The 12,166-nt window shown below is 49.8% G+C and overlaps 1 protein-coding gene across 3 annotated transcripts in view; it reads right to left on the bottom strand.

Annotated features, from left to right (window-relative positions):
- Shank2 (SH3 and multiple ankyrin repeat domains 2) overlaps positions 1-12,166 on the bottom strand; it is a 443,211-nt gene that overhangs the window by 238,345 nt on the left and 192,700 nt on the right. For all 3 annotated transcript variants that reach the window (XM_035442085.1, XM_035442084.1, XM_035442086.1), the window contains 2 exons: positions 11,220-11,538; positions 4,052-4,221 (listed from right to left, as the gene is read on the bottom strand). In XM_035442085.1, the coding sequence (XP_035297976.1) occupies positions 4,052-4,221; positions 11,220-11,538 (489 nt within the window). The remainder of the gene's footprint in view (positions 1-4,051; positions 4,222-11,219; positions 11,539-12,166) is intronic.

The raw sequence follows: 12,166 nt of genomic DNA on the forward strand, positions 1-12,166 counted from the left end.
GGGCTCAGCCTCCTCCCGGGTCTGAACCAGAGAATGTCATCTTGGGGCATGGCCCTGGGTAGAGGGGCTGGGTTGTACAGTGAGGCCCACAAAGACACCCCCATTAGCACTCCTCAGAGCTTCAATGTACCAACCCTGATACCTCAAAGTGCTGGGCACTTTGAGTGGGATGCTAAGGTTAGACTGGCATCCTCTTCTGCCATGCCACACCTCAGCTGTGCCCCATGTGGGACAGCGTGTTTAATCACTGTGTGTCTCGGTTTCCTCACTTGCTAGAGAGGAATACTGTTTAGCTCATAGTGCCACTGAGTCAACAGAGGCATACAAATGTCATCCCTGCTTGTGGGCATACTGCCAGCTATGGGAGAACCCTGCATTTAGCTGTGCAGTTGATTCCCCTCAAGCACACAGTCTGGGTGTGTCACCAGGTCAAGGCCCACAGGAAAAGCAAAAGGCTTGTGAGTACAGGCAGGTGCATACAGAGGCGCCATCTGGCACTTTAGGATTTATGAGTTCTGGCTCTCTGGGTCATTTTAGTGACATGGGGAACAAGAAAACAACAGGATGCCAGGAGAGCCAGGTAAGATACCTCTGTGTGGGTGTAGACATGTCCATGTAAGAGTAAGCCTGTCTGTGAGGGAGTGTCTAATGTAAGTGGGCGGGCCTGTGTGCGAGTGGGAACACCTTGCCTAATGAAGAGGACGTCAGACTTGGCTTCTTTGAAATTTGCTCTCCTTGTTTAAGGTGATGTGTATCGATGAGGGAGTCTCCTCCACAGAACAGAACAAGAAATTGCACTGGACTAGAAGTAATGGACTTGGGCACAAGAGTCTCATCCAGGCCAGACCCAGGGACAGAGAGCAGACCAGGAGGGCAAGGAACAACTGCCTCTAAAGGGGTCATGGAAGAGCCTGAATTTCTGATAATCAGAGAGAAGGAGGATGAAGACATTGCATGCCAGCCACTTCCTGAGAAAGGGTACACTTAGCATCCAAAACCTTCTAGAAGAAAGGACCACCCAAATTCTACACCTAGCTCATTACAGTAGTCATTGATGGGAGCAAAGAGCTCCTTGTCCACTTTTTATAGGTCCAGCCTCACTATCCAGGCAACACTCACTACAGAAGGCTCTCCTCTGCAGATATGCAGGGGTGGGATTCCCCCTCCTAGTTTTGCCTGGGTATGAAAATCAGCCAGGAGCATGGAAGAGTGAGGACCTGAAAGGTGTCCTCCTCCTTGGGACACATCTTGGGCTGTCCCACACATATGCCACCTTCGGCTTGGATTTAGCCTGGATGTTCAGTCACCCTGACCTCCTGGACAGCTGGTGCTGCTGCCTTGAAGCTGCCTGCCCAGGACCAGCAGTGGCTGTATCCAGCTGGCTCCCAGTACTTCCCAGGCAATGATGAACAAGCTGGGGAAATGCCAAGGACCTGTTTACTCCCAGCATTTGCCAAACACTGCCATGCCTGGCAATGGCTCCAGCTGCTTTGTGCTTGAGAGAAAGGCATTGATGGGTACAGGCTGGGGAGGACAGGCTTGCTGGACAGAGGTCCTGGGAGGTCTTCAAAACCTGGGCTTTGTGGGCCTCTGTGTCTCTGGCTTGCCTCTGCCAGCTCCATATACATGGTCTAAGAACCATACAAGCAGAGGAGCTAGCGACACTACCAGCTCAGATGGAAGCCTCCCCACTACATCCCTGCAATGCTCCTCGGCAATCTGTAATGTCAGGAGATGAGAGATGTGTCTTGAGAGGTCACAGTTCTGATGTGAACAGCAACTATCCAGAGCTATGATTTTCTATGTATCTGCCGTGTCAATAAGGTTAGAAGTGGACTCTGGTCCATGGTAAGGGCAAGCGCGCGTGTGTGTGTGTGTGTGTGTGTGTGTGTGTGTGTGTGTGTGTGGTGTATATGTTCATGTAGATGTGCACATGTGCATGTATGTGTGTGCCTGGTTGTGTGGCTAACATTAGGTGTCTTCATTCACCGTCCTTCAGTACATTTTGAGGAAAGGTCTCTCATGAAACCTGGGACCCACCCAGGTTTCTATTAGACTGGCTGACCAGGGGACACCAGGATCTACCTGTCCCCATTCCTCAAGAGCTGGGATTTCAAGTGCATGCTGCTGTACCTAGCTTTTTACATGGGGACCAGGGACCTGAACTCAAGTCTTCGTGCTTGCTCAGCAAACACTTTACAGTGGGAGTCCAGGTCCTAGCAAGGATGTTATAAGCACCATTTATGATGGACCTGAGTAAATGCCATAGATAGTAGTTGTCAAGGAGGCACCTGCCCAGCTGCCAGCATACTGCACTTGCAAAGTCTGTATCCCATGAGATCCCATGCACCTGTCATAAGATCAACCCATATTACCCACTTGTACAGGAAAAGGGCCTGGCCCATGGTGCTGAAATTCAGACCCCTACCTCATGTGAAGTTTTAATTCTTTCGTTAAACTATATTTGCACAGTCCAGGGACCTTATGGGCATGGTGAACAAGGATCCCATTAGACCTCAGTGCAGGGAACAGTTCCAAAGCCTAATAATGCAAGCAGCCACCATCAGGAGGGGCTAGCCCTTGTGCAAAGGCACTAGGGCTCTAGGGGAATGCTCCCTCACTTCAGGAGCAGGAAGGGAGCTTTACAAAAGTCCCTATCCCCTCATCTCTATACTGGGCAGAGCACAGACCCTATATCAAGGCCAGCAGTGGAGGGGAATGTAGAGAAAAGGCCATGGCGTGAAGGAGGGAAGGACTAGAAAATTGGAACTAGAACCACAGACCTTGAAGATAGTGGGGACAGTCTGTGCCAGGGAAAAGGCTGATGTCCAGAACACAAATGTAAGTTACTGGGCACATGAATGAGGAGAACAAAGCATGTCCTTGAGAGAGAAGACAAACGTGAATGGATGGAGTATAAACCTCCTGCATGTGCTTGCCGATGGAATGGTCACACTGGGATCTTCAACGGCATGTGTACGCCAAGCCACGATGTTGGCGTTGTAAGACAGCACATGTATCCAATGAGTAGAAACCCCAGCAGAGTCCTAAGGCGGCGCCGCAATGAGCAAGAAGCAATTTAAAACACATGCTCAGAAAGTGTGGAAAACATCATTTTTGAAATTATGAACCTCACAGGAGGAGCAAGATGGGGAAAGGGGGTTTCGGAGGAAAGAGTAAGTGAACTTGAAGGAAAAGTGAACAGGGCACTAGGGACTTGTTAGAGGCAGAGGCGCAGAGGCACGGAAGCCGAATGCCCGGGCTAGGAAAGGATGTGGTACACAATCTCCAGAACCTCACAGTAACCCCAGCTCAGTGCACAAACAAAAGAATTTATGTAGCATTTGCTGTGGGCTGCACAATGATCAGATGAGGAGGGCAGGGTCAGAAGCCACCTGCCACCTCTATTTCACCTTGTGTCCCCGTGTTGGGGCCTGGGCCTGTTGAGCACACAAGTTGCCTTTCTTGCCCCACCTTTGAGTTTTATCTTCTACAATGTGGCCCCTGCAGTCCCCATCTGCCTTCAGCCATAGGCTTTGAACTCACTACCCACCGCCTCTCTCCACAGTCTATCATTATACAAGTGTTCCTGCCTCACAGACTCCCCTCACCTGTACAGGACTGATCACTGGACCCTCAGGACCCCTGGGACAATGTTGAACTTCTCAGCTGTTCATCAAATTCTGTCTGAAGAATTCCCTTCACCTGGCTGATTTCCTCTGCTCATCAAAACCACACCATGAGCTGCCCTGATCTACTTTCTCATGGCGTTTCTGCCTGGAAAGAAGCTTGTTCCACCAGGCCTCACTTTGGCTCTTCCCTGTACTTCCTACAATGGACCCAGGAGTGTGTGAGCATCATCCATCCCTAAAGGAACAGCACTGGGGACACTGAGTGAAAGGGACCAGTGAGAGTCACCGTGCCCTCCCAAGAGTCAGCATTTCCCATTGTCAGCCTTGCTGAACTGATACCTTGAACTTTGCACTGCCTTAAGGGTTTCATGGAGGCAGAGAGGCCCTGCCTTCCCCAGAAGCAGAAGACAAAGACTGACCTTTGACTCTGTCACCTCGGTGAAGGGGGATCTCGCCGTCGACTTGGGGTTGGTATGGCTTGATGGCGACGAAGAGTCTCCCGGGTACTGCACTATACAGCTTCCTCCTGGGCCCTGGGTACTCAAAGGTTGAGAGGGAGTCCTTGTTGACACCAGGAGTGAAGGGTGACCTGAATCAGGCAACAGGGAATAAATAAGAGAGAAGAAAGTCACACTTTGTCAACCATAGCCAATGCAGTCTATAAACACTGGGTTGAAAGAGACCCTGCTGGTACATGTGTGGCCAGTAGCAATGACATATGTGGGCCAGGGGCAGTGCCTGTGCTGAAAAGACTCAAGAGGACCCAGTGGCTACACTTCTGGGCACATCCCCAAGAAAGGAAAGCAGGGCCTCAAAGGGACTTTTGCACATCATGACCCTTGCAAGCATCATCCACAGCCCAGGCATCCACATATAGATGCTGGATGAACAGCACACAACCACCCATGCAATGGAACATTATTTAGTCATAAAAAGGATGTTCTGGCAAGTGCCACAACAGGGATAAACCCTGTGGACATTATGCTTGACAAGGCAGTCATTCAAGACCATAAGCTGTGTGATTCTGTTCCTTTGTGGTCCCTATTGTGACCACAAATAGGGATAGAAAAGTAAGATGGAGTGTCAATTGTTCATAGGGAAAGGGGTTCAGTTGGGAAGATGGAAGGTTCTGGAGATGCATGATTGGAATAGTTTCAGGACACTATGACCACTGGGCTGGGCACAGACAATGGAAAAGATAGGAAATCTCCTGAGTGTATTATTACAATAATGAAAACAATTGAGGTGCTGCCATCAGGGAAACCCTTGTCAAGTTTTTCCAATTCACTGTGAGCATTGATCACACTGGTAAGGACAAACAAGAAATCTTCTAGCAAAATTGCTTATGACCATGGGCATCCTTCTGGTCACTCTCAGGAGGACTTTCTTTACATTACCAGTTTTGTACTGAATTCATGCTCCAGGCCCATTTTTCCCCAACAACAAGAAGCCTTAATCTAGACCAACAATGGGACATGTAGGGTGAAGGTCCTCATACAGAACAATCTGCGGAGTTTTCACCATGAGGCATAAAGGAATTTCAATGGGTAATGGAATGACTGTTGCATGCTGGGGACAAGTGCTCACCCATGTCCTAAGCAGGGATAACCTCAAGGTAGCCCCCCGTCACTTCTTTTCTCAGAATGGGAGGCTTTGAACACAAACATGAACACATAAACAAACATGTTGGGATGTCAGGACAACGTCCCAGAGCTTTCTGGCCAGGAAGGCAGCACCTTCACAATGTTGGAACCTTCCAAGAGGGTACTGGCATTTAAAGCATAGGAGAGAGTTCCAAAACAAGAATAGGCCCCCAAATCCCCAGCTCTGGTCTCAGATGTTGTGGCCTCTAAGCACACAGGAGTGGTCTTGAGCTTTGTGCAAGGAAAGAAAGGAGCCACTTAACACAAGGACCGATGGAAAACAGGCTTGCAGGGAATTTCTAGAAGCTGACAGAATGTTCTTTGATTCGTTAAGGTGAATTTCTGCCCTAGTTTCATTTCTGTTGCTGTGATAAAATGCTCTGACAAGAAAGCAATTGGGGGAAGAAGGGTTGATTTGCCTTACAATTCTAGGTCAAAGTCTGTTACTGCAGGGAAGTCAAGACAGGAACTTCAAACAGCTAGTACGTCCTATCTAGTCAAGAGCTTAGAGAAATGAACACAGCTAGCTTTCTCCTCTCTTATTCAGCCCAGTATCACAAGCCTAGGGAATAGTGCCACCTGTATCTCCCCACACCAGTTAAGGCAGTTAGAAGAAATTCCTCACAGCCATGCCTACCCACTCTGACCTAGGCAATCCCTTTCTGAGACTGTCTTCCCAGGTGCCTTTTGTACTGTGTTGCCCATGTGTATAAAGGCCCTGCGGTTTGGGGTGCTCTTACAAAATTGCAAAGGAGTGCTCCGTTATATTTTATTGTACTTATTTTATCTTTTGAGTAGATAAATGTGTTATCCATCATATTGGCCCAAGGGTTCTTATTTTTCCAATTGGCATGAGCATGAGACCTAACCACTGGATCCTGGTTGATGTCTTTGAGGGACCCAGTCTACAGACTTGCAATTGGGGCTGTGGCATACTAAATTTAGGTCCTCATTTATAATGTTGGTGAGGATGAATGGTGACTACTGGATCTGCTCTTCATCCATGTAAAGCAAAGAGAAAAAAAAGCCAGGTCTCCTGACTTCTTATAGCATGGGTGCATGGCTTGGAGACATACTTGGGCTCTGTGGACATGGGGGAGGTGGAAGGCTGCATATAGCTGGGGTTCTCCCCAGCAACGCACCCCCATACACACCCCAAAAGTTTTCTAAATCATAACCATGGCTGCAATCATTACAGAATTCTGGAGGTACAGGTGCCTGGTGAGATATGTGACCACCAGGATGCCAGGTTAAGATGGAGACAGAGGACAGGATATGACCTTAGCATCACCTCATTATATAACCTCTCCTTGCCTTGTCAGCAATGTCTTGGGGCTTCATGGATCCATTCATCCATCTATCTTCCCACATATCCATCCATCCATCCATCCATCCATCCATCCATCCATCCATCCACTACCAACATGTCCATCCACCATCCATTGTCCATCCATCTACTTAGCCATTGTCAACCACCTGTCCATCCACTCATCTACCTGCCTTACTCCATAGCCCAACACCAACTTTTCACTCACACATCCAATTTTCAGGAAACATTGCCTGAAGCCCAGCCTACCCCCTATTTAAGTCAGTGAATCTCTTAAAACCTCAGTTTCCCCATCGTGAGTGGTCATGAGAGAAAATCATAGTGCTGTGGCAACGGCAAAGCAAGTAACAATGTTGGGGCACTCTAGCTAATTCAAGCCACTGCGTGAATGTTATCCCATACACAGAAGTCAATGTAAATCCAGTTCTGTCTCTCTGTTTTCTAGTTCACTCTACAGACAGCTATCTCTGACTCATCAGTCTGGAGGCCTGAGAAGTCTCCACAAACAGGGGTAGGGGGATCATTGGTCATGGACCATGGTACAACACACTCTAAGGCTCAGTGGTAGTGGGCGTTCCCATGTGGGTCTTGAAGCATCTTCATAATCACTACTAACTTGAACTTCATGAAGTCCCCAGAAGATGACAGGTAGAAACATTGAACCCATTTCCCAGAGGGGAGAGAGGTTCTATGAATAATGACCTCACATGGAAGTCAGAGCAACCCTCACATCCTGATGCTCTATCCTGTGGTGTAGTAAAATACAGGAAAGACTGTACATCAAGGGAAGGTGTTTTATGAGTGGTGCCTTCCTGCCCAGGGGCCATGCTCTCCTAATGGCAGCCTTGAGCAACAATAGAGCCATGGCCCCTCCATAGCCTCAGGTAAGGAGTAATCTCAGATGAGCAGGCCTGAGAGGCCAAGCCAGGATACACACCGTGTGAATGGCTCAGCACTTCCCCAGCCCTGGCATCTGTGTTTCCTTCATGTTCTGGCCAAGAGCCGCCAGATGGAGTACCAGCCGACTTGTTTTAGTCTGAGGGTTAGATTGTTGGAGATTCAGTACCAGAAAGCCAACGTTCTGTTCTGGGGGTAACTGGGAAGGGTAAATTGGGCCATTTCCCAGCTACCCTGTGTGAACAGGAACTTCCCACACACTGAGTTCTCTCCATTCATTCACTCCTCCATCAGTTACTCATTCATTTATTTATGACTTCCCAGGTGGTCCATCACAGGGCAGCACACATATCTGAGCACAGAAGACAGGAGAGGCGACACGGGGTGAACCAGAGTGTACTTCAGCCAGGTATGTTTCTGCTAAGACCAGAGTGATAACCAAAGTCAAGGTTTGAGTGTACACACCCTGTCTAAGCTAGGGTGAGAATCAGGCAGTGCAACTGAGAACCCGGAAGGTGTTTGAAGAACACATGGCAAGTCAGAGACTAGGGCACCATGGCTGTGGTAGTAGGGTGGGCCTGGAGTAGTCCAAGCATGGAGGTGGGACATTCTATAAGGAAGCACTAAGGTTGCTCTTGGGAAGACAGGAGGCAGGGCTGATGTGCAGAGTCAAAATTCCAGATATGGCCAGGAAGAGTCACCTGGCAGAGGCCTGATGAAATCAGCATCTCCCTGAGACAAAGCTGGGATAATGGAGGTTGTGAGAGCTGTTAGCTAGGGCTTGGGCATAGCAGATGGCATAAGCAGCATATAGGGGTTTGAATGCTGGCTGTGGGTCAGCTGCATTAACCATCATTGTTACGTCTACAGACTCGACACATGCCATTCTGTTCTTTTCTGGCCACTTAGGACCTAGAGGAAGAAACACACCAAACCAGCAAGTATATGAGGCTTATCCCAGGTACCTTAGTTCAACCTGCATCCAGCTGCCCATCCTTGGAGCTATTACAGGGACAAGGACTTGCCATCGTTCAATAGGCCCATCACACTGGCCCAAAGAGATTGCTTCAGGAGGGGCTAGGATACACGTGGGACAATCAGCCTTCAGTGAGCAGACCCACTGTATCTTTGAGAGTGAATAGAGGGGCCCACCCAACTCACAGGTAGGAAGTGGGGTACCAGTACTTTGTTGACCATAGAGGAGTACCTCTTTTGTCCAGAGAGCCAATTAGCCTTTAATGACTCTAGTTGGGTGGGAAAGAGTTCTACCTGTATATAAGACCAGGTCCACCCCAACTCTAGAGCCCTCCACACTGTGATAATGGCTGCTCTGAGCAAGGCTTCTTCCCCGTTTTCCAATTCTCTGCTGAACTTATGGGGTCTTGTCCCTTCTCAACACCCACTCATTTTCTATCGGATGGCTCCAATCCTTCAGAGAGTAGCCTTAGCTCTCCCCAGGTCTGAATCCAAACTTGAGTGAAGCCAGTGCTGTAAGCAACCTGTCTCCCTCCTATGCAAAGTGGGGAATGCACACATTCATCTGCACACAGGAATGTCCAGTGCAGAGGCAGTTGTGGCCTGCCAGAGGAGCTGCAGACTACTGCACTCTGCAGAATACACAAGGAGAAGGGATGGCTGGACCCAGATTCCACAAGCCAGGATTAAGCTGTTTCTATGGGGAGCACCCGTCACTTGGCTCCACCTACCCCAACCATAAACCTGGCAGTCTTAACCACACTGTACTGATGGTGTCTGAGTGACATACCCATTAGGTATAGGTGACAAGAAGGTAGCCAGGGAGATCTAGACTCCATATTAAAACTCCCCCTCTCTCTCTCTCCTTTCCTCACTCCTTCTTTTCCTCCTCCCTCCCTCTTTCCCCCCTCCTCCCATTTCTGTTAGCACAGCCCAGGGATCAGGATGGAAGCCAGGGGAGGAAGCCCTTTTCGCTCTTTGCTGAGGTAATCATGTCTCTGCTACATTGAGGGCAGGATTGAGTGTGTAGGTCCCCATGTTCCTATAGATCCAGAGGGAGAACATATGGGCAGAAATGGGCCAGAGCCACAGGGCAATCTGATTGTCACCTTCACACCCATGTCTGATCGGTTGGGATGGACAGGCAAAGTGGTTATTCCAGAATCTTCTAGAGCCTACAGGAGAAATACTAGACTGTCCTGTGCACTCTGAAGTCCATGGAATATCTAGAAGGTTTTATGGTCTCTGAGCACCTTGCTCTGCAATGTGAGATCCTTGTCTCAAGAGGGTGTCATTTCCTGATGCCAACTGAAGAACTGGCGTTTGTTGGGGGAATCGATGGTGATGCTAATGTCACCTAACCTCACAATGTGAAACCGCAGAGATTGGTGGGGCTTGGGAAAGGCAGCATGTATCAGATGAACACAGCTGGTGAGGGGCTTAGGACACCACTGTCTCCCCAGTGATCTCACCAGCACCAGGCCTCTCTCCCTGCCAAAGCAAAAATCACTCAGGACAGATAAGACAGTACTGGAATGTCACTGTGATGAGTATAGTCTGATCAGCTTGTGATGTTGAGCACTCTTGCACATTTTGGCAGCTGAGAGAGGCCTGGGAGTTAACTGAACTGCCCCATACACTTCCCTGGGTTCCTACAGGTTAAATGCAAGTCTCGGGAACATCTCAGGATTGTGACTCTGCTGTGCCTCTGGGTGACACTAGAGGGCGCCATCTCTAGAGAGGTGAGCACAGAGACTCACCTGTGCTATGTAGGCCCAGGGCAGAGGCTGAGGACAAGTAAACTGCTTCCCACTCTTTCTGGGCCAGCCCGCACTAGGTAGGACAGGATAGAAGAAAATCAAAAGGAAAGAGACTGAGGAAAGGGAGACAGGATAATAGAAAAAGGAGAATGGAATCCTCTGGGGAAGACAGAGCTGCGGCAGGTGCCTGTCTGCATCCTGCCATCCTCCACTATCTGCCACAGGGATCACAGGAAGCCAGTAAGATCCATTCCTGTCTCTGATGGCGCCCAACATGGCCTCAAGGCCCCCATAATAAGCTGATACCCGAAAGTCTCTTCTTTTGGCTAAGAAACTCAGTAAGGCAGAGGTGTGCTTGGGAGCTGGACATGGGGACACAGGTCCCCTCTTGTCTGTGTAGGCTACAAGCACATTCTCTAGGGAAGGTCCAGGCTGTGACACCCTCAGTGGTCTCTCAGCCTGCCCAATTCTAGCCTATTACTTGGGGCTGCTTCAGAAGGCTTCTGAGCCCCTGCCACGATGGGCAGATACAGTTCCCACTTGTAGCAATAGTGAAGGCTGCTGGGGACATGGCTGGTCTCTTGTGCTGATGTGGCTCTGTGCCTTGGTTATTTTCTCCAGGCTGAGATTTCCCATTGCTGTGAGCACGTAGTCACGCGAGTGGACACAGTGTGCATGATAGAGGAGACTGTGCCACAGGTTGCATGAAGCACAGCCTACACTCTCCACTCTGACTCCCTAAAGCTATTTCACTTTAAGAACCAAGAAGTCACGGCACTGGAAAGGGCATAAGGCCCCTGCACAGTTCAGCTTCCCTCACCTATGCTGGAGAATAGCCATTAAGGGTATAAGGCTAAGCAGGGATGCCCCAGGCTCAGAGGGCAGAATTCAGTATCGGTGTTTTCTGGGGTAGCCTGGGTTGAGAAACATATATGGCTAACCATCTCCCATGGGAGCCCATGCCCACTACCCAGCTTCTCCTTACCCCACATGCCAATGTGGCTGTGGCCTCTTGCCATCCTCGCCAGTGCCACCGAGCCTGTTGAGTGAGGGGGAGCGGCTGCGGGGCCCGGGGGCGTAGCTTCCAAGGCTCTTCGTGGCTCCATCAGGCTTGTTGGGTGTCTGCTGCAGCAGCTGGGGTGAGAGGCTTCGGTGGGAGGTGGCTGCAGAGCAGACAGCCCATTCAGGTGCACCAGCATGGAGGTTGTTGTCGCTATTGGAACGCAGAAGAACTCTGGGGGCAGCCAATGTATTGGGGGGCCGCCGCCTGCGGTTGGAATAAGCTGGGGCCTCTCGGAAGGGCACTGAGTTGGGGAGAGAAAGAAAGAGGTGGATGAGTAATGCCAGGGAACAGGGCACAGGGAGACCAGGTCTACGTGCATCCAAGCTCCCGTACAAGCCAGTCATGGGCCTGAAGGCTTGGTGCAAGATCTGTTGCTGGGCTCCCTAAAGCCTGACTCACCCCCAACATAAATGCAGAGAAACACTGAGGCACATGGAAGCTCAAGCCAGGACCTCAATGGAAGAGACTCAGGGTCTGACCTTCCATCGGGCCAGCCCATGCCTTCAGCAGGTAGACACAGCCATGACACATGTAAGAATGGGCTTCCCCATGTCACTATGCATTAAGACACTACATGGCTCAGGAGCATACCCTAAAACCCAAACTTGACCTCTGTGATGGGCAGAGCTGTGTGCCCAAAGTTCATATGCTAGGGTATAACTGAGAACCTTAGGATGGGACCCCATGTGGGAAAAGGTCCTTTACAGGGGTGGCTATATTAAAATGGGTCACTAGGATGTGACAGAAATAATGAATCCAGAGATTAGGACCCAGATACACAGAGGATGACATGAGGATACAGAGAAGACATCATCTGTAAACCACAGACAGACTTCATGGAACCAGCCCTGTATCACTTTCACCTTGGG

Source organism: Cricetulus griseus, chromosome 3, assembly GCF_003668045.3.
Source record: "Cricetulus griseus strain 17A/GY chromosome 3, alternate assembly CriGri-PICRH-1.0, whole genome shotgun sequence".
Classification (NCBI taxonomy): domain Eukaryota; kingdom Metazoa; phylum Chordata; class Mammalia; order Rodentia; family Cricetidae; genus Cricetulus; species Cricetulus griseus.